The sequence below is a fragment of the Nomascus leucogenys genome, chromosome 22a, assembly GCF_006542625.1.
Source record: "Nomascus leucogenys isolate Asia chromosome 22a, Asia_NLE_v1, whole genome shotgun sequence".
In the NCBI taxonomy this organism is placed as follows: domain Eukaryota; kingdom Metazoa; phylum Chordata; class Mammalia; order Primates; family Hylobatidae; genus Nomascus; species Nomascus leucogenys.
Window position 1 is genome coordinate 103,830,997 of NC_044402.1, and position 21,561 is coordinate 103,852,557.

At 38.1% G+C, this 21,561-nt stretch overlaps 1 protein-coding gene across 27 annotated transcripts in view; it reads left to right on the forward strand.

Annotated features, from left to right (window-relative positions):
* The window catches only part of ABI2 (abl interactor 2), a 112,771-nt gene that overhangs the window by 31,728 nt on the left and 59,482 nt on the right, over positions 1 to 21,561 (forward strand). For 24 of the 27 annotated variants that reach the window (XM_030802827.1, XM_030802831.1, XM_030802838.1 and 21 more), the window contains exon 2: positions 10,810 to 10,977. In XM_030802827.1, coding sequence (XP_030658687.1) covers positions 10,810 to 10,977 — 168 coding nt within the window. Of the gene's footprint in view, positions 1 to 10,809; positions 10,978 to 18,032; positions 18,448 to 21,561 lie in introns of those variants that run through there. The other 3 variants (XM_030802852.1, XM_030802851.1, XM_030802836.1) reach the window with 3 other exon arrangements.

A 21,561-nucleotide genomic window follows, 5' to 3' on the forward strand; every position in this document is an offset into this window, starting at 1 on the left:
AAAGGGACAATTTAAAGAATTTTAGGATTCTTTGATCTCAAGTGACAGAAACTGAATTTGGTTTTTGGGGTTTTTTTTGTTTGTTTGTTTGTTTGTTTTTTTGAGACAGAGTCTCACTCTGTTGCCCAGGCTGGAGTGCAGTGGCTCAGTCTTGGCTCACTGCAGTCTCTGCCTCCTGGGTTCAAACGATTCTCCTGCTTCAGCCACCCAAGTAGCTGGGACTACAGGCGTGGGCCACCACACCTGGCTAATTTTTGTATTTTTAGTAGAGATGAGGTTTCACCATATTGACCAGGCTGTCTCGAACTCCTAACTTCCTGTGATCCATCCGCCTCAGCCTCCTGAAGCTGGCATGAGCCACTGTGCCTGGCCTGTTTGTGTGTGTGTGTGTGTTTGTTTTTGAGACAGGGCCTTGCTGTGTTGACCAGGCTGGAGTGCAATGGTAAAGTCATAGCTCGCTACATCCTCACTGCAGCTTTGAACTCTTGGACTCAAGTGATCCTCCCTTCTCTGCCTCCCAAGTAGCTGGGACTACAGGTGTATGCCACCATGCCTGGCAAGTTTTTTGTTTTTTTTTTTTTAATTTTTTGTAGAGACAGGGTCTTTCTCTGTTGCCCAGGCTGGTCTTGAACTCCTGGCCTCAAGTGATTCTTCTGCCTTGTCTTCCCAAAGTGCTGAGATTACAGGTGTGAGCCACCACACCCAGCCAGAAATGTAGTTTGAACAAACTTAAACAACAAAATGTAAATTTATTAGTTATTAATTAAACCATGTGAAGGAGCAGAAATCACTGGAATCAGGAACTCAAACACCTTGAGAATTCTGTGTCTCATTTCTGCTTCTTTATGCATGTTGGCTTCATCCTTTCAGACGGGCATACTCCATTTTCTGTGAGATATCCTTTCATGTGTTTTGGGCCTTGTATATTAATAGTTCTGACATCAGAAGACAAAAGCATTCTCTCTTTTAGAATCAGTTTGAAAAATCCAGCCAGGCACGGTGATTCACACCTGTAATTCCAGCACTTTGGGAGGCTGAGGTGGGCAGATCACTTGAATCCAGGAGTTTGAGACCAGCCTGGCTAACATGGCAAAACCTAATCTCTACTAAAACAAAACAAAACAAAACAAAACAAAACACAAATTAGCTGGGGGTAATGGTGCATGTCTGTAATCTTAGCTGCTCTGGAGACTGAGGCACAAGAATTGCTTGAGCCTGGGAGGCAGAGGTTGCAGTGAGCCGATATCGTGCCACTGCACTTCAGCCTGGGTGACAGAGTGAGACTCTGTCTCAAAAAACAAAAACAAAAATAAAAACAAAAGAAAAATCAAGGGAGGGATCTATGTCATGGTCCTATTGCTTGAACAAAATCCCTGTGGGCCTAAAGTGGGCCAAATATTGGAATTTCCCTAGCGTAGGTCAGACTGTGGGTTGTGGGATGGAGAGAAGGCATTTTGTTTTCCTTTTTAATCAAGATGCTTCTGAGACAAATGTGATCTACTATGGCACATTAAGGTTTTTTTTAATAACATAATCAGTCTTTTTATATATGCCTTTATATTTTCATTCATTTTCATATGAACTGAAGACTTCTAATTCCCAAGTTGATAGAATTTTCACTGATTACATTTTCACTTGAGTTCTTATGAGTGATGTCTTAATTTAGAGTATTCAGCCTGTAGTTTCTCTCATTTGTAGAATGTACAAAGATCCCAAATCTGTACTTTGCTTAATGTGAAAGAATCAATATTTTTTTAATCTGTTGTAGTTAGACAATATACAGGTTATATTCAAATATGTGCAAGTACATAAATGTGTGTGTCTTAGTTCATTGGTCCTTCTAAAACAAAATATCTTAGGCTGGGGTAACTTAGCAGAGATTTATTGCTCGCAGTTCTAGAGGCTGGGAAGTCCAAGATCAAGACGTCAGCAGATTTGGTGTCTGGTGATGACCTGTTCCTCATAAATGGTGCCTTCTGTGTGTCCTCATTTGGCAGAAGGAACAAACAAGCTCCCTTGGACCTCTTTTATAAGGACACTAATCCCATTCATGAAGGCTCTGCCTAATCACCTCCTAAAGGCTCCACCTCTTAACACCATCACCATTAGAGTTAGGTTCCAACATGTACATTTTTTTGGCGGGGGGACACAAAAATTCAGACTATAGCAATGAATATTTAGAAATTAAGCAGTTTTGGCCGGGCGTGATGGTTCATGCCTGTAATCCCAGCACTATGGGAGGCCGGGGCGGGTGTATCATGAGGTCAAGAGATTGAGACCATCCTGGCCAACATGGTGAAACCCCGTGCCTGCTACAAATACAAAAATTAGCTGGGCGTGGTGGCGCATGCCTGTAGTCCCAGCTACTCAGGAGGCAGGAGAATCGCTTGAACCTGGGAGGTGGAGGTTGCAGGGAGCCGAGATTGCACCACTGCACTCCAGTCTGGGTGACAGAGCGAGACTCCATCTCAAAAAAAAAAAAAAAAAAAATTAAGCAGTTGTACCCTAAAGGCCTTTTAAAGTTAGTTAATGTGGTCTATTTTATTTTAGGATTAAAAAAAAACTTCAAAATAATTTAAAAACAATTTGTGTTGTCATGTGAGGTTGGTTATCAATGATAAAGGTTCTTATTGGTAAGAGGATGAGGAATGCTTTAAACACAAGGCAAAGTGTTGGGTGGAGCAGATTATTTGGCTTAGATTTTTGAGAAGCTGGAAAGGGGAAATGAGATATGATGAAGGGAAACACATTTGGTGGTTTGGGGTAGAACAGTTGAGGCACTGTAAACATGAGGTAAGAAGAATTAAAGCAGTGTAAGTAGTGGAGGACAGAGATGGTAAGAATAGAGAGAGATGAACAGGCTAAAGAAGCAGTTTAGCAAGAAGGCCAAAATGGAGAATTTAGATACCTGGAATGACCTGATTCAGGCTAGTAAGTGACGTTTGCCTAGAGATCAGTCTAACTGGGACTCAAGATATGGCCTAGCTGTGAAACAACAGATGATGAGTGAGAAGCCCAGCGTGCAGAAAAGAAGTTTGCTTGGCAAACCAGAGATTCTACCAATATTTAGGGACATGGCTTTCCAAGATCAGGAAACTTCTGAGTTTAGAACATTGAATCAACACAAGGTTAAATGGGACTCTTGTTTAGTCTCCTTTGACTCTTATGCTGTTGCTAATATCATTTATGAAATCAGCAAGGACCAAAATTAGGGTAACAACTTTCAAGGATGACCTATGCTCTGTTTATTCAAGAGTAATACATTACTGAGGAGAAGCGTGGCCTCAGCACGAGCACTAGCTCCACAGGTGTGGCTGATGGCTGTCAGTGCTTTGTAAAGCATATTCTCTTGAAAGGAGATCTGAATATATGTGTCTGGCTGCCACAGCAATCCTTGCTTGAAATAAAATTTTCCATTACTGTTAGAAAAGTCCCAGAGAAGTCTCCTGTTGGCCTGTCTTGAGTCAGTGCCTTAGCCTGTCCATGGCCAACAGGTTGGTATACTTTTGGCAGGCTTGGGTCATGTGTCCCTTCCTGAGGGGATGGGAGTCAATTCTCGGGCTTAAATCACCATATGAAAGTGAAATTCTGTTACTAGAGAACAGTAATGGATGCTGAACAAGAAAATGTTTGGCTTGGTGTCATAGTGTGTGCCTCTCGTCCCAGCTACTTGGGAGGCAGAAGCAGGAGGATCACTTGAGCCCAGGAGTTGGAGTCTAACCTGGGCAACATAGTAAGACCCTGTCTCAGAAAAGAAAAAAGTTCTCTATAATGGTGGTTTGCTGCACTGAATTTTTTTGTGGCAGGGGACAGTTTGCTGCACTGAATTTTCTTTTTTTTTAGGAGACAGTACAGAAGTTGACAGAATGCTAAGGAAAACAGAATGAAAACTAAAAAAAAGGAGAAAGGCAGAGCCTGTTGTGTTGCATGGCAATAAAACCAGATGAAGAATGACCTGTTTTCAACCAGACAGTTCTTTATTTCTACTTAAAACATGACTGTTCTATGCAAATACAGGAAAATTTAAAAGGGCCATTAACGTAGACATTCTCCATCCTTTTGCCTAGATTGAATGATGTCCTGTGTCTTATAGTGTCATTTATTGAGCGAGGTACCCTTTCTCAAAGCTGTGTCTGTGCTAAGTTTGCAGGAATTGAAATTTTGAGTGATTGTACTATATTAGTGAGGAAGGCTAGTGAAAAATAATTACTTCGCTTGTGGTCCTTCATGAATCCTCAGGAGATTTAGCTAAAAATAACTTTTTGTTTATTAGAAGAAACATTTCTAATGAGTTCTGCTGTTGACAGATCAGTTTGGAAAGAAAAGAGCTCTGCAGTTGATCAGCATAGTAATATATTTCTAGTTCATTTGTATGCTGGACCCTGGATGACATAGTTCCTGTGATCTCAGTTATTCTGGCAGTAGCTCAGCTAGTTCATATCCACAGTTGTGGCAAAAAAAACTTTTGTACTGAAACAAGTGAAGTACAGATAATGTGGCATCCAGAATGTGATGTTGTGGTCTGTTTTTCATCTAAGCATGAAATAATGATATTGAAAAATTGTTTTTAATTATAAGAGGAATATATAATGTTAGATAAAATAACCTGTACTTTCACTGTGAACATTTATTTTCTTTTAATAACTTCTAATATAGCAGTACAAGGTCATGTTGTTTGGAGGTTCTGGGGGTAGTTGCTTTATATTCACATTCATGTAATTGGGAGTATGTTAACTTTGGGTCCCACTACATTTTAAATATTGAGTTTTACTATATTTTGAATATTTTGTTTTTTCTACTGGTATTTTATTTATTTTATTTATTTATTTATTTTGCGACTGGGTCCTCGCTCTGTTGCCCAGGCTGAAGTGCAGTGGCGCGATCCTGGCTCACGGCAACCTCTGTCTCCTGGGTTCAAGCTATTCTCCTGCCTCAGCCTTCCAAGTAGCTGGGACGACAGGTGTGGGCCACCGTGCCTGGCTAATTTTTATATGTTTAGTAGAGATGGGGTTTCTCCATGTCGGGCAGGCCGGTCTTGAACTCCTGACCTCAGGTGATCCACCTGGCTTGGCCTCCGAAAGTGCTAGGATTACAGGTGTGAGCCACCACACCTAGCCTATATTTTAAATACTTTTTTGTTTTGAGATGGTCTCACTCTGTTGCCCAGACTGAAGTGCAGTGACATGATCTCAGCTCACTGCAGTCTTGCCTCCTGAGTTCAAGCGATTCTCCTGCCTCAGCCTCCTGAGGAGCTGGGACTACAGGAATACACCATCATGCCCAGCTATTTTTTGTATTTTTAGTAGAGACAGGGTTTTACCATATTGGCCAGGCTGGTCTTGAACTCCTGGCCTCAAGTGATCTGCCTGCCTTGGCCTCCCAAAGTGTTGGGATTACAGGTGTGGCCCAGTGCACCTGGCAGTATTTTAAATGCTTTTACATTAAAAAATTTTTTTTTGTGAGTATATAGGAGTAGGTGTATATATTTATGGGTTACCTGAGATATTTTGTTACAGGCATACAATGTGTAATAATCACATTAGGGTAAATGGGATGTCCATCACCTCAAACATTTACCCTTTGTGTTATAAACAATCCAACTATACTCTTTCAGTTATTTTAAAATGTAAAATTAAATTATTTTTTATGAAATCACCCTGTTGTGCTAGCAAATACTAGGTCTTACTCATTCTTTCTATTTTTTGTATCCATTAACCATCCTCACTTACCCCTACCTCCACCATTTTCGCTTTCCCCCTACTCCCCACTCCCCTACCTCCCTATCTTTCCCTCTACCTCCTCCTCCTACCTCCCCATTTTCCCCCATCCTTCCCATCCTCTGGTAACCATCCTTCTACTCTCTATTTCTATGAGTTCAATTGTTTTAATTTTTAACTCCCACAAGTAAGTGAGAACATGCGATCTTTCTGTGCCTGCTTGTTTCACTTAATGTAATGACCTCCAGTTCCATCTATGTTGTTGCAAATGACTGAATCTCATTCTTTTTTATGGCTGAATAGTACTCCATTGGGCATATGTACCATATTTTCTTTTCTTTTCTTTTTTTTTTGAGACGGAGTTTACTTTTGTTGCCCAGGCTGGAGTGCAATGGTGCGATCTCGGCTCACTCCAACCTCTGCCTCTTGGGTTCAAGCGATTCTCCTGCCTCAGACTCCCAAGTAGCTGGGATTACAGACATGTGCCACCATGCATGGCTAATTTTGTATTTTTAGTAGAGACAGGGTTTTACCGTGTTGGTCAGGCTGGGATCAAATGCCTGACCGCAGGTGATCTGCAAATGCCTGACCGCAGGTGATCTGCCCACCTCGGCCTCCCAAAGTGCTGGAATTATAGGCGTGAGCTATCGTACCTGGCCTGTACCATATTTTCTTTATCCATTCATCTTTTTTTTTTTTAAATTTTATTTTGAGACAGAGTTTTGCTCTTGTCGTCCAGGTTGGGGTGTAATGGCATGATCTTGGCTCACTGCAACCCCCACCTCCTGGGTTCAAGTGATTCTCCTGCCTCAGGCTCCTGAGTAGCTGGGATTACAGGCATCTGTCACCACACCCAGCTAATTTTTGCATTCTTAGTAGAGACGGGGTTTCACCATGTTGGTCAGGCTACTCTTGAATTCCTGAGCTCAAATGATCTGCCCGCCTCAGCCTCCCAAAGTGTTGGGATCACGGGTGTGAGCCACTGTGCCTGGCAGGGAAAGATACTTGTACATGGGTCAGGAATTGAACCCGGGCCTCCTGCATGAAAGGCGAGAATTCTACCACTGAACCACCATTGAACTGACTTATCCATACAGCAGGTAAACGAACGGCAACCTTGGTCCTTTAAACTTCATCTTGAACTTGGCAATAACAAGAAAAGACCGTTGAGCCCCAAATAACTTTTTGACAAGCATGCAAATGTAAAATACATTTCAGAAAGATTTAAAAATCTTTTGGACCTCTTATGCTTTATAATTATTCCTTATAGTTGGCTAGGATAGACTACTTAATTTTAAGTTTCTTTTCTATTAATGCACATACATTTTTTTAATTAATTTTTTTTTTTTTCGAGAGACAGGGTCTTGCTTTGTTACCCAGGCCAGAGTACAGTGATATGATCATGGCTCATTGCATCTTTGGCTTCTGGGCTCAAGTCATTCTTCCACCTCAACCTCTCTAGTAGATAGGACTACAGGGGTCCACCATCATGCCTGGCTGATTTTTAAATTTTTGTAGAGTTGAGGTCTCACAATGTTGCCCAGGCTGGTCTTGAACTCCTGTCTTTAAGCAATGCTCCCGCCTCAGCCTCCTAACGTCGTGGGATTACAGACATGAACTGCCACGCCTGGCCAGCGTTATGCTTTACTCTTTTTGATAATGGAAGTAATATGTGCCCAAGTTGAAAAAAAAGTAAGCCATATTGAAAACATTTTAAAAATCCAAATCAACTTTATTTCCAACATTCAGAGAAAACTTAGGTTATCATTTTGGAGCTTACTTTTTGGACATTTTTCTTGTGCTCATATTTACACACAGGCACATACAGAATTATGAGGATTATGTTCAAGATGCTTTGTAACCAGCTTTTTTTCACTTAGTTATATCGTAGATACCTTTACATAGCAGTAATGCATAGTAATACCATTTTAAGTTACTGCATTAATGTACTGTATGAATGTATTGTTTAGTCAGCCTCATGCTTTTTCTCTTTCATCATTAAATGAGTTCATGAACATGAATATTCTTGTCTGTACCTTTTTCTTATTTCATTATTGTGTAATTTAAAGCTACAAATGTAGTGGAACTTGTAAAACTTCAGAGTGAAATATTGAAGCCCTTGAGGTGTTGGTATTTTTTTTTTTTATTATTATTTTTTTGAGACAGAGTTTTGCTCTTGTTGCCCAGGCTGGAGTGCAGTGGTGCGATCTCTGCTCACTGCAACCTCCGCCTCCGGGGTTCAAGCAATTCTTCTGCCTCAGCCTCCTGAGTAGTTGGGACTACAGGTGCACACCACCATGCCCAGCTAATTTTTGTATTTTCAGTAGAGATGGGGTTTCACCATGTTGGCCAGGATGGTCTTGATCTCTTGACCTTGTGAGCTACTGTGCCTGGCCAAGGTGTTGGTATGAAGCCAGAGAGTTGTATTTCATAGTGTCAGTCTCAGGTGTTTCAGATTACTGCTTCAGTCATATACTGAAGTGGTTCCAGAATTGCTATATTGGAGCATTTTTAGGGGTAGCTATAAATTTGAAAATGTATTTTCGTAACACAATAATTGAAAGCTGGTGGGGAAAATGATGGAGATGACATCTCCAAGATGCCCTTTGGTAATACATCGGCAGTAAAATTAATGGCTAAGAAAAAATTACTTAGATTTATGAATGTTATAATTTTATTGTTAGTGTCATGATTTGGAAGCCAAGACAGAGGCTTTTTACAAATAAAAAAAATTCTATATATGGTTGTTTATAGTGTTTCACTTATGGTAAAGCTACAGGTCCCCAGTGTGGACCTGTTTTGGTTATTGGTAAAAGTAATAATGAAGTAGAAATTTACTGAAAATTTTACTTGAAGATTAGTGGGGATATGGTTTTTTTTACACATTTATTTGACTTGTCTTGAAATGGTATACTGATTTAGAAAATACATACAGGACAAATAATCTGAGAATTACTTTTATTTTTCTGAATTAGCTGTGTAGAGTCTGTTAAGGATTCAATTTTTGAAAATTGGTTAAAAATCTGGCCGGACGTGGTGGCTCACGCCTGTAATCCCAGCACTTTGGGAGGCTGAGGCGGGCGGATCACGAGGTCAGGAGATCGAGACCACGGTGAAACCCCGTCTCTACTAAAAATACAAAAAATTAGCCGGGCGCAGTGGCGGGCGCCTGTAGTCCCAGCTACTCGGGAGGTTGAGGCAGGAGAACGGCGTGAACCCGGGAGGTGGAGCTTGCAATGAGCCGAGACCACGCCACTGCACTCCAGCCTGGGCGACAGAGCGAGACTCCGTCTCAAAAAAAAAAAAAAATTGGTTAAAAATCTGAGTGAACATTTGCCATCACTGATATTCTCAACCTGCTTTTTCTTCATACTGCTCATCATGTTACTCTTATTTTGCCTGTATTTTATTTTTATTCACCTTAATTCACCTTAGTAATTTATATGAATCTTCTCCCGTAGTAAGTCCTTGAAAGCAGATACAATGTTTTCAAATTGCTCAGCTCTGAGCACAATGTTTTGTATATATGGTAGATACTTGTGGATTATATTGAATGAACGTGTCACCTTTTTTTTTGGGGGGGGGGAACAAACATACTCTCTTTCATTGTAGCACTGATCCTTAGAATTTCCTCCTGACATTTTCTGTTACTTTTATTTTATAGAGGATGGGACCAGATTTGTTTGCTTCTTCTATTAATGAAAATAATTGCTAAGCCATCTATAAATTTTTTACAAAATTGAATATTATTATTTCCATTTCATTGAGTAAAGCCTTACTCTGTGGGATCAAGATCAGGAAAAATATTTATCTCTCTCAGGCTACATGTTTTCTGGGGCTGTTGTCTTTTTTTTTTTTTTTTTTTGAGACAGAGTCTCACTCTGTTGCCCAGGCTAGAGTGCAGTGCCATGATCTTGGCTCACTGCCAGCTCCACCTCCCGGGTTCACACTGTTCTCCTACCTCAGCCTCCTGAGTAGCTGGGACTACAGGCGCCTGCCACCACGCCTGGCTAATTTTTTGTATTTTTAGTAGAGATGGGGTTTCACCGTGTTAGCCAGGATGGTCTCAATCTACTGACCTCGTGATCTGCCCGCCTCGGCCTCCCAAAGAGCTGGGATTACAGGCGTGAGCCACCGTGCCCACCCGGGGCTGTTATCTTAATCCTTACAGGACTTTGTTTGTATTTTTATCTTTGTTTGTTTATGTTTTTTAAATTTTTTTACTTTTTGTGTTTTTTTTCCATATTGGTTTTTTCATGTTCATAGATAAACTGTCATAGTATTTCTTAGACGTCATTAATGGATAGAAATCTTAATTTTAAAATGGAAAAGAAGAATGAGTCTGACTGCATGTGTCAACTTAATTTATTTTAAAAATTACTTAATGTTTAGCTGGCCATGGTGGCTCATGCCTGTAATCCTGGCACTTTGGGAGGCCGAGGCAGGCCAATGAATCAGTTGAGTCTAGGAGTTCGAGACCAGCTTGGGCAACATGGCAATTTACATCTTGTAGGGTTATAACACTTACAATGTTTGGGAAGGAAGGATTCTTTTATTACTTTTAGTTTATCATAATTATTATTACCATTGTATTTATCATATTATGTATAATTTTTTTCTTAAAAACTTTTTTTCCTGGACGCTCGTATAGGGTTAAACATTATCACTTTAATCAGACATTATGTTATGGACACATTTCACATATTAGAGTGAATGGAAAAGAGGAATTCAGAAAAGCAGAAAAAAGTGTGTCAAAATTTATACATTCAAATCAGTGCTACCTTTCCAAGCAGTATATACTTTGCTGCCATTGCTCAAATTGTCCATTGGATCTCATTTTCTAGGTAATGGCTTTAGGGTTTTATTTGCATCTGTACAAAGATGTGTCTTTCCAACATGAAAACATTAGTGAGTTCAGGCAATAGTTTGGTTTGGGGTTTATGTGATACCAGTAGTTTTCAATTCTGGTGGATTAGTTTTTTTACTTTCTAGTGGACTCAGCAGAATAGTTGTGATGAGTTTTTTGGTAGGTTAGTTTGCTAGAAATGGGTTATCTTTGAATTAATGATCACTGGTTTGTTTTTTTTCCTAGTCAGCAGATAAGCAGAGAGCCCTAGAAGAAACCAAGGCCTACACCACCCAATCCTTAGCAAGTGTTGCCTATCTGATAAACACCTTGGCCAACAATGTCCTGCAGATGCTGGATATCCAGGCATCCCAGCTACGAAGGATGGAATCTTCAATCAATCATATTTCACAAGTGAGACCACAATATTTTCCTATTTGCCTATGAGGAACCCTTAATAATAAACACAGGCTGTCTGTAATGCTGGCAGCTTTTATTATGTAAGTTAACGCACATGTACGATTTGGAAAATAGAAACTTAGATTGTTTTTAGATTCTGTCTTTTTGTGGGATGGTTATCTTCTCTGTGATTTTGATAGGAAAGTAAATCATAATGAATTTTATTAAAACTCAGTTGTCATGGTAACATAATCAGCCCTATAATGAAACTTCGTTCTTCCCCCCGCCTTTTTTTTTTTTTAAAACAAATTTCATACTTCTTTATCAATTTAAAAAGATAAACTTGATAGATTGGTGGTTTGTTCAAAAATTTTGTTTTCTTTTGGTAGGATTTATGTTTACTGGGATGGTACCATACCTGCAATAATGGAAAGAGTAGCAAACCTTACAAAATTATTTTTATTATATATAACTTAAAAAAAAGATGTATCACTTCATGGGCTTGTAAAAGTTTTTTAAAAAACGTTAATCTGTCTTCATTATAAAAGCCATACTCATGAAAACCCAGTAAAAGAAGAAAAAAAGTAGAAAAATAAACCATTTTACCACTTCCCAAGCTTTTCACTGTTAATATTTTGGTATAGCTCCTTGTAATGCTTTTTCCTGTAAGTAGTTTTTTTTAAATGTAACTGTGGGCTGGGCACACATCTGTAATCCCAGCACTTTGGGAGGCTGAAGTGGGAGGATTGCTTCAGCCCAGGAGTTCGAGACCAGCCTGGGCAGCATAGCAAAACCCTGTTCTCTACCAAAAATACAAAAATTAGCCAGGTGTGGTGGTGCACGCCTGTTGTCCCAGCTACTTGGGAGGCTAAGGTGGGAGGATCATCTGAGCATGGGGAGGTCTAGACTGTATTGAGCTGTGATTATGACATGCACTTCAGCCTGGGAGACAGAGTGAAACCCTGTCTCCAAAAAAAAAAAAGTAGCCAGGATTATAATAGAGTCAGTTATAGAATAGGTATAGAATTTTGGGTTCTGCTTTTTTAACTTAGCGTTAAAGCAAACATAATCTCTTGATGTTGTAAGTTCTTCATAAACATTCTCAGTGGCTGCATAATGTTGCATGTATATGTTGTACCTTTCATAATCATTCCCATATTTTGGGGCCATTTAAAATAATACTGCAGTGAAAAACCAATTAAATTGTATTTAAAAAATATAAAAATGATAAAGATTTTGGTCTGCCTCCCTTTTTTTGAAGAGATCTTTGAAATGTTCTGTTTTAGCACTCTTGTCATTTGAATGATTTAGTATTATTTAACACTCTTTTTAGACCTAAATGATTAGAACTATTTTGGAATAAAAATAATTTTTAAATGTGCATATTATTATTATTTTTTAATGTCTTGAGAGTTCAGGGCTCTTTTCAAATGAACTAACCGTCTTTGAGAGTCTAAAGTTTAGCAAATTTGTATAACTAGACCAAATATAGTCCAGATAATAAAATCAGATACGGTATTTTTGAAAATTTATCAGACCAATTTAGAGAGATTTCTTATTTAATATTATTTAATCTGAAATCTGAATTTGCCATTATAAGGGTTTCTTCACATTTTATACAAACTTCTGCAGACAGATCATTTATTGCTTGTTATATTGTGTATCTTAAGTTAAAAAAAAAAATTGGTGCATTTTAATGAGTGTAAGGTATTCAGTTGGGAAAGGCCTCCTGAAGGAAATAATCAATGGGATTTTAAATGACGAAATAGATGAATTTTTTTTTTTTTAAGAGACAAAGTCTTGCTCTGTTTCCGAGGCTGGAATGTAGTTGTACAATCGCAGCTCACTGCAACCTCGAACTCCTGGGCTCAAGGGATCCTCCTGCCTCAGCCTCCCAAGTAGCTGGCTGGGACTACAGGCACGTGCCATGCTTGGCTGATATATATATATATATATTTTTTTGTAGGGACAGTGTCTTGCCATCATGCTGGGGCTGGTCCTGAAATCCTGGGCTCAAGCAATCTCCCACCTTAGTCTCCCGAGGTGTTGGGATTACAATTGTGAAGCCACTACTCCTGGCCTGAACTTGGTTTTCTATAGGAGGAGTGAGGTTGACAAATTGCTAATGTGATATAGAATTTCAAGATCTATTCTTGAGAATCCTAAAATTTTTCCATATTTGAAGCATTAGCAAAGGATGTTAAAAAGAAACTTTAAAAAAAAGAACAAATATAGAAGAGAAACTAGTATATTTGAGTTCCTAAAAAGGAGGAACAAGTTTTATTAGGCATTAGGGGAGAGTAGGAGAGATTATGTGGGTAAATGATGACAACAAGCAAATAGCAATGAAGGATAATAATTTATTTTCTGTTTAGAATTTTGTAGTACTTTGGTAGAAAAGTGTTAGCAAGCTCAAGGAGGAAGGTGAATACTCAGCCACCCTAGATTTTGAGTATATGTATTAATTCAGTTATTGAGAACATTTTCTTTAGGAGTATCATATAAATTGGCATTTAATTAATGTGGTCAATTAGTGCTATCTTTTAAAGCTATTTTAATGGATTAAGTAAAAAACAGAAGAATGGATAGAGATTAGTAAACCGGAAATTACAGAGGCCTCAGTCAAAACTGTCAGGAATACGTCGAACCTTCTTTTTTCAGAGTTGAGTGTCTAGAGGGCAATAGTTGGAGGGGTAATAGATCTGCAATTCTCAGTGGCTGTTAAGTTTATACAGAATATAAATTATTATGTTGGATAAAGGATCAAGTCTGAGAAATAGGCTGATAGAGTCTGTATTTAAGAAATAAGAGTAATTTTAAAAATTTATTTTCTAGCATTTGCCTCAAGGATTGAAATTTTTTTTTTTACTTGTGTTTACAGGTAGAATTCTTTATTTAAAAAGTCAGTTGAATATCAAAACTATTTGATATTCTTCAGACTGGAATATTATTCTCGAGTGTAGAAGAAAACATTTTCTGCTTACAAAACAAATAGTAAATACTCTAAAACAGGGGTTGGCAAACTTTTTTTTAAATTAAAGGCCAGATGGTAACTATTTTAGGTTTTGTGGGCCATGTGTTGATAACTATTTTAGATTTTGTGGGCTACGTATGTTGTCATTCTCCTATTATTTTCTCTCTCTCTCTCTCTCTCTCTCTCTGTGTGTGTGTGTGTACTTTTTTTTTTTTTTGGTTGGGGGATGGGGGTCTCATGATGTTGTCCAGGGTGGTGTGTGTGTGTGTACTTTTTTTTTTTTTGGTTGGGGGATGGGGGTCTCATGATGTTGTCCAGGGTGGTCTTGAACTCCTGGTCTCAAGTGATCCTCCCACCTCAGCCTCCCAAAGTGCTGGGATTACAGGCATTAGCCACTATGCCCAGCAAAGAGAGATGACATTGCATGTAAGGATAGAGATGTGGACAGATTTGAGAGACATTTTAATTACGTTTTCTTTTTTGTGTGTGTATTTTTTAACAACGATTTAAAGATGTTAAAACTATTCTTAGCTTCTGGGCCATATAAAAGCAGGCAGCGGGCCACATTCTGGCATGGAGCCTTAGTTTGCCAGCCCCTGCTCTAAAATACTTTTTCCAAATGTTTGAGTGTCAAATTTTATTATGATGCTTGTATTATTATTAAAACTATTGTATGTTTCTAGAGGGAACCAGGGGGTTCTTGAGACCAGATTTTTGTGCAACTTAGGCAAAAATACTAGATTCTGAGAGTTTGTAGAGAAGATTGAGTTGAAGGAATGGAGGGTTCAGTCAGGTCAAAGACAAGATCACACATTTATTGGAATGGCAATAAGCCTCAAGAGTTGTAAGGGTAGAGTTGTTTAGGACTAGTAGATACTAGTTATCTAGGGTATTCAGTTTCTTTTCCCGTTAGTATTTTTTTCCCCATTGCCTGGGTAAGAACTTTACCACCTTTCAGCCTCCTAGCCCTTTCGTCCATTTTAACGAAAATGAACGCTGAATAGGATTGGCCTGAAAAAGATCAGAGCATCTCGGTTTTACCCTGACTCTTCTGCTGACTTGTGTGACATTTGACTTCTTTGAACTTAAGTTTTTTCATCTGTAAGATAGGACTGTTTAGATAATTTCTTAGCTGTCTTCCATCTTGAATTCCTTATTTTTGCGATTCTCACAAATGAGCTTGATTTTATTTGCTTCCATTCTGTTCTGTTGGTTTTGCTCTTTACCTCAATCTGTGTCCACTGGTCTCAACCCTCTATTACTTTAATGTAACTGAACTGTTTCCCAAATTACTCTGAATTGTAATCCGAGGATGGGAATTCCATTGACTCTACTCTGTATCGGGGAGAAATAACTTCAACAAAACAAAGTAATAACCCACTCTTTCTAAATGTCAAATGTTTTCAAAAACAAGATATTAATTGATTAGGAATATATAGTGTCAGACACTTTTTTGTATTAAAAGGACAATATAATATTAAGTAGTATACTAATTTTTACTACATTCATCATATCTGTAAGGCAGTATTAGGGTTGGTTCTTAACATGGATTATGTTATGTATTTTAGGGCTGGTAAATTTTAAAGAAATTCCATCCCTGGCTTTGTTGCTGTTATCCTATCCATTTTTTGGAAGCATATTATTAAAACAAATGAAAATTTTGTTCTTCAAACTGATAGTGGAGTTAAATTAACATTAACTATTTCCCCAAAATATATACTTATCAGAGCAAACGTAATTTTACTGAATACTTGTACAGATACACATACCTTTAAGTCAGTATAGTGTAACATTATTATAAGGATGAATGTTGCTTACTGTGCCCATTATTTTGTGTCCTTTTCTGGTAAGTTTTTTTAAATAAAAAGTTTGCAAAACACTTTTCAAACTAAAATTCTTATCAGTTTGCAAACTAAAATTTTTCTAAGCGAGGCCCATCTTTTTTCTTAGCTAGTAAAATTAGTCAGTACTTGTCCATGTTCAAGTTTGTCATGGCTTAGAATAAAAGATTAAGCAAGGTCAAAAGGCAGCATAAAGAACTTAAGAAAGTAGTGCTCTTCCCACCTTCCCAAGGGCTGAGTAGGACTTACTGGGCCAGGTGTTAAATTAGTTCGCAGGTAACAAGGAGCTGGAAAATAATTATCATAAAATGATATAAAATTGGAAGTAATTATTCTCAAGAGCTAGGTATTGAAAGGCAGTGGCAGGTCTAAACCTTAAGAATCCAACAAGTAGGGTAGCTTTTACTGTCTAAAAACTTTAGGCTGGGTGTGGTGGCTCATGCCTGTAGTCCCAGCACTTTGGGAGGCCGAGACAGGCGGATCCCTTGAGGTCAGGAGTTCAAGACCAGCCTGGCCAACATGGCAAAATCCCATCTCTCCAAAAAATGCAAAAATTAGCCAGGTGTGGTGATGCACACTTGTAGTCCCAGCTACTCAGGAGGCTGAGGCGGGAGTATCACTTGAGCCCAGGTGGTCGAGGCTGCAGTGAGCCATGTTCATGCCACTGGATTCAAGCATGGGCAACAGAGTGAGACACTGTCTCAAAAACCCAAAAAACAAAAAACTTTATATAGATAGCCTTGCTTAAGAACTTCTAATTTTGGCCAGGCTCCATGGCTCAATCCTGTAATCCCAGCACTTTGGGAGGCTAAGGTGGGTGGATCACCTGAGGTCAGGAGTTCGAGACCAGCCTGGCCAACATAGTGAAACCCTGTCGCTACTAAAAATACAAAAATTAGCCGGGTGTGGTGGTGGGCACCTGTAATCCCAGCTACTCTGGAGGCTGAGGTAGGAGAATTGCTTGAACCTGGGAGCAGAGGTTGTAGTGAGCTGAGATCATGCCACTGCACTCCAGCCTGGGTGGCAAAGCAAGACTGTCTCAAAAAAAAAAAAAAAAAAAGTTCCAATTTTAATTAAGGAGATACACTGAAGGTTATCAATATGTAATTATGCATAGAAAGTAGACTTTTTATACTTCCCAATTTCCTATGTAGTTTTTATATCTTTATATAAAAAAACTGAAAATTACTCAGTTTGTTAGTAACTAATTTGTTTTATGAATGATACATAATTTGAAGCATAATTGTAATTTAAATGTGTTTATTTTAAACATTAGCTTACTAATAAAAAAATTGAGACATATTTTAAAACACCCAATTTAGTTGGGTTAATCCACTGTAACTGTTTGATTGCAGATGTTTTCCCACACTGATGGGCAGCTAACTGAGGTAGTGCTATCCAGTACAGTCAACTCTCAATTTTATCTGTGGTAATGGGAAATGACAATGCATGGATAATCCTAAAACAAAATATTTTATGCAGTACCTTCCTGTCATCTGCTGTGGCCTGAGCATGTGCTTGGGTTCATGAGGGAGATGTGGGAGTGGGGCTCAGGCTTGCAGAGGAGCTGGGAGTCAGTATGATTATCTCAAGGCCATAAGAGGTATCCTTAAGGAACCTGGGTTTGGCACTGTGTGGCTGAAGTGTCATGGGGAAAGCCTGCAGCATGCAAGATCAGCTTGGCAATATCAGTGAGAAGGATGGGGAAGCTAATTACTAAGGAACTGTAGGAGAATAGATGTTTATTAAGTCCTACACAATTGCAGTGATATATCTTGGTGTGTTTTTTGGTTAATGGGATCTGTAGCAAACTAATTATATTAATTGTGTATTTGAATTAGTTTTGGTCGTCTTTGATTGCTAGCAGAACACATTTTTTACTTGCCACAGGTGAGTGCTGTTATTGAGGTCTCTTCTAAATAAGTAGGTTTATTGTCGTATAACTAGTAACTTAAAAAACCCAGAATAAATTTGAAATACTTTTCTTACTTTTAATATTCATCCTAAATATCGGTGTTGAACTTGTACTTCCAAAATTTAACTTAATGAAATTTAACATTGTAATGTCAAAGAATTTCATGAAGGCAAATGCCATAATTACTGATAGCTGTGAATTTGATTTAGGAAAAATATAGTAGCCATATTTTATTTAAGAATATGTTACAGGAGCTTTCCTAAATTTCTTTTACAACTGACAATTGTCTATGAATTTATGAATGTTAAAGCTGCATGATAGATGTGAGGAGGGAGTGTTTATTATTCTGTCTAATTTGAATATGCTTATTTTCTACAAGTGAAAGCTATAAAAAAAATTGAAGCAGATGATTGCTGAAAACCTTAGAATCTTCTGGACCAACCTGAGAATCTTCTGCTTGTTTATGAAATAGATTTAGTGCTCTCTGTCAAATTATTCAAACTCCGAATAGAACCATAGCCATTTTCTAAAGGCATATTTTCTTCTGCCCACAGGCACTACTGCAGTTCAACCCCGTGTGGTAGTATGATGGCAAGAATACAAATTATACCCTTGTTAGATTACCTTTATTATTACAGATGTTTTTTAAAAGTTATTTACTTCAAATATCTATACTTAGGCAAATTAGAGGTGTTGATCTTGAATCGACTTTTGTGAACAAATTTGGAAACAATTGCAATTTGAGATTGAATGAGGTAAGGGACCAGCTAATTAGAATTTCCTCTATAGATCTTTGGTTCTCAACCAGGGAAGTTTTGCCCCCAAGGGGGCATTTGGCAATGTGAGACATTTTTGGTTGTCACATCTCATGGTGGGGAAGTGCTACAGTTATCTACCTGGATGCTTTTCCATATTCTGCAATCCTCAAGACAGCAGCCTTCACCCCTGCTCACAACAAAGAATTATCAAGCCCAAAATGTCAATAGTGCCGCTGTTGAGTTACCCTGCCCCTAGTGTTTCTAAGATATAGGCATTCTTTGAAGTAGACAATTAAAAACATAATATAGCCAAACTAAATTATTTTGACTTTCTGTATACTTATGCTGTTAAAAAATTATGTTTAAAAAACATGCCTTCAGTTTTTTCTGAGATTTGATATAAAAAGCAACAACAAATATATTTTTAAAGAATTTAATCCTGGGAAACATTTCACTTTCCTTATGACTTGATATATTTCCTCATAACTCATTATGTTTCTACTTTGCCTTCTCTCCCTTGAGGCTTAGTGCCATTTTTTTTGCTCTATTATAACAATGACCCCTTATTTTAGGATTATTGTTATCTTTTTATTTACTGTATTGGTCTTCCTTTTTTTTTTTTTACTGTTATGGTCTGTGGGTTTGGGCTAAGTGTATTTATGTGTATATGAAGAGAACATACGGGTAATATATAAATGTCCCCAATCCCTAGACCAAGTCACATCTCTATAAGATCAAATGAACAGATTTCTAATTTATATTTTAATGCTTTTTTAAAGTCTCAATTTTTCAAACAATTAAGAAATATGTGCTTGTTATAAAATATTACTGTGTGTTAGTGTAAATAATAAGTGGAAGATTACTTCTCCCTGTTCATTCTCCGGAGATTTATTAATATTTCTAGTATGTGCCAGGCACGGTGGCTCATGCCTATAATCCCAGCACTTGGGGACTGAGGCAGGAGCATTGTTTGAGGTCAGGAGTTCAAGACCATCCTGGGCAACACAGTGACATCCCATCTCTACAAAAAATAAAATTAGCTGGGCATGATGGTGCACGCCTGTAGTCCTAGCTACTCAGGAGGCTGAGGTGAGAGGATTGCTTGAGCCTAGGAGTTTAAGACTACAGTATGCTATGATTGTCCCACTGCACTCCAGCCTCTGTGACAGAGTGAGACCCTGTTGCAAAAAAATGTATATTTATAGTATGCAGATTTGAAATAGAAGCTATGAGCTTGTAATTCTGTTATGGCTGGTCAGGTTTACACTCTTATAGTTTCATTTCTGAATAAGTTAAGTACATTTCTAAAAACTGAGGAGAATAAAAACAATGTCTTGAGGATTATATTTTCTGATGAACCTTTTATTGATCTGACAAAGACCCATTTTATTAAAAAAGTGTCATATTTTGTTTTTTGAAGCATACTTGATGGTATGAAATAATATTTCTAGCCCATACTTTTAATGATTTAGAATGACTCACTAAACTTTATTCAAGGCCAGTACATTGGCTTACTCCTGTAATCCCAGCACTTTGGGAGGCCAAGGTGGGTGGATCACTTGAGTTTAGGAGTTCAAGACTTGCCTGGGCAACATGGAAAAACCCCAACTCTACAGACAATACAGAAATTAGGCCAGAATGGTGGAACATGCCTGTAGTCCCAGCTCCTTAGGAAGCTCAGGCGGGAGAATCATTTGAGCCTGAGAGGTCAAGGATGCAGTGAGCCATGATTGGGCCACTCCACTCCAGCCTGGGTGACAGAGTGAGATACTGTCTCATAAAAATAAACTTTAATCAAAATGTGATTAATTTCCATTTCTCTATAAAAATTAAGTGAATTCCAATATCATCACTAATATGCAAACTTAACTTTTCTGTTACAGTTTTCCCAAGCAGTTGAAGAGGAAAGCTATTCTCATAATTAGCCTAACATGCGTAGAAAAGTTTAGAGATTATTTTTTTCTTTTCTTTTTTTTTTTTTTTTTTTTTTTTTTAAGATGGAGTCTTGCTCTGTTGCCCAGGCTGGAGTGCAGTGGCACAATCTTGGCTCACTGCAAGCTCCGCCTCCCGGGTTCATGCCATTCTCCTGCCTCAGCCTCCCAAGTAGCTGGGACTACAGGCGCCCACCACCATGCCTGGCTAATTTTTGTATTTTTAGTAGAGACGGGGTTTCACCTTGTTAGCCAGGATGGTCTCGATCTGCAGACTTTGTGATCTGCCTGCCTCGGCCTCCCAAAGTGCTGGGATTACAGGCGTGAGCCACCACGCCTGGCCGAGATTTTTTTTTCTTAAAAAGAAATACTTAAAATTGTAAGATTACCACCATGGTTAGTTTTTTATTTGATGTTCCATTTGTACATTCGTTAGCTCTGGAACATATAGATCCTGTTGTTTTTAAGATCTCTTGGTTGTAGAGAAATAAGAGGCTTTGAATTTGTTTCAAGCTTACCTCATACTTGAGGCAGTTTAGAAGGATAAATGATCAGTGTTCAGATTTCTTAAAGCAGTATTTTATAATGTCATGATGATTATCTTTTCATTGTTAGTACCAGATTCTTTTAGAAAGGGGAAATTGAAGTAGGACATTGAAGTGGGACTGGGGAGAAGTTAGCAAAAAATGTGTCTATTGATTGCTGCTTGAGTCAGGAATCGGTGGTAAGAGATGTGAACCATTTTAGTGAAGTGATTTTTCAAACTCTTTTGACTGCAACACACAGAAAAAAAATTTTTTTACGTTGTATTCAGCACTTAATTCATGTATCTATTTATATATATAATAAACAGACTTTTCAAGAAACAGTATTTTACCTTACTATGTGTACATGCAGTCTGATGTTTCTGTTCTATTTGGTTTGAAATAATTGCTGCTTACATACCACTAAATTGCAGCTTGCAGTTTAACAAATTTTGCTTTAGTGTACTAATTACCTGTGTATGTGGAGAAAGTCACGCTCTGTTAGCAAATAGAAGATTGTAATTACAATACATTCTTACTCTTATGTCCTATGTGAGCATTTAATAAATATAAATAAATTAATGAAATATTTTACAGGCATTTTGTCATGATAAAATATAAGCAGCTTTGCCCAAGCAACTTGGTCTTTTGGGGTC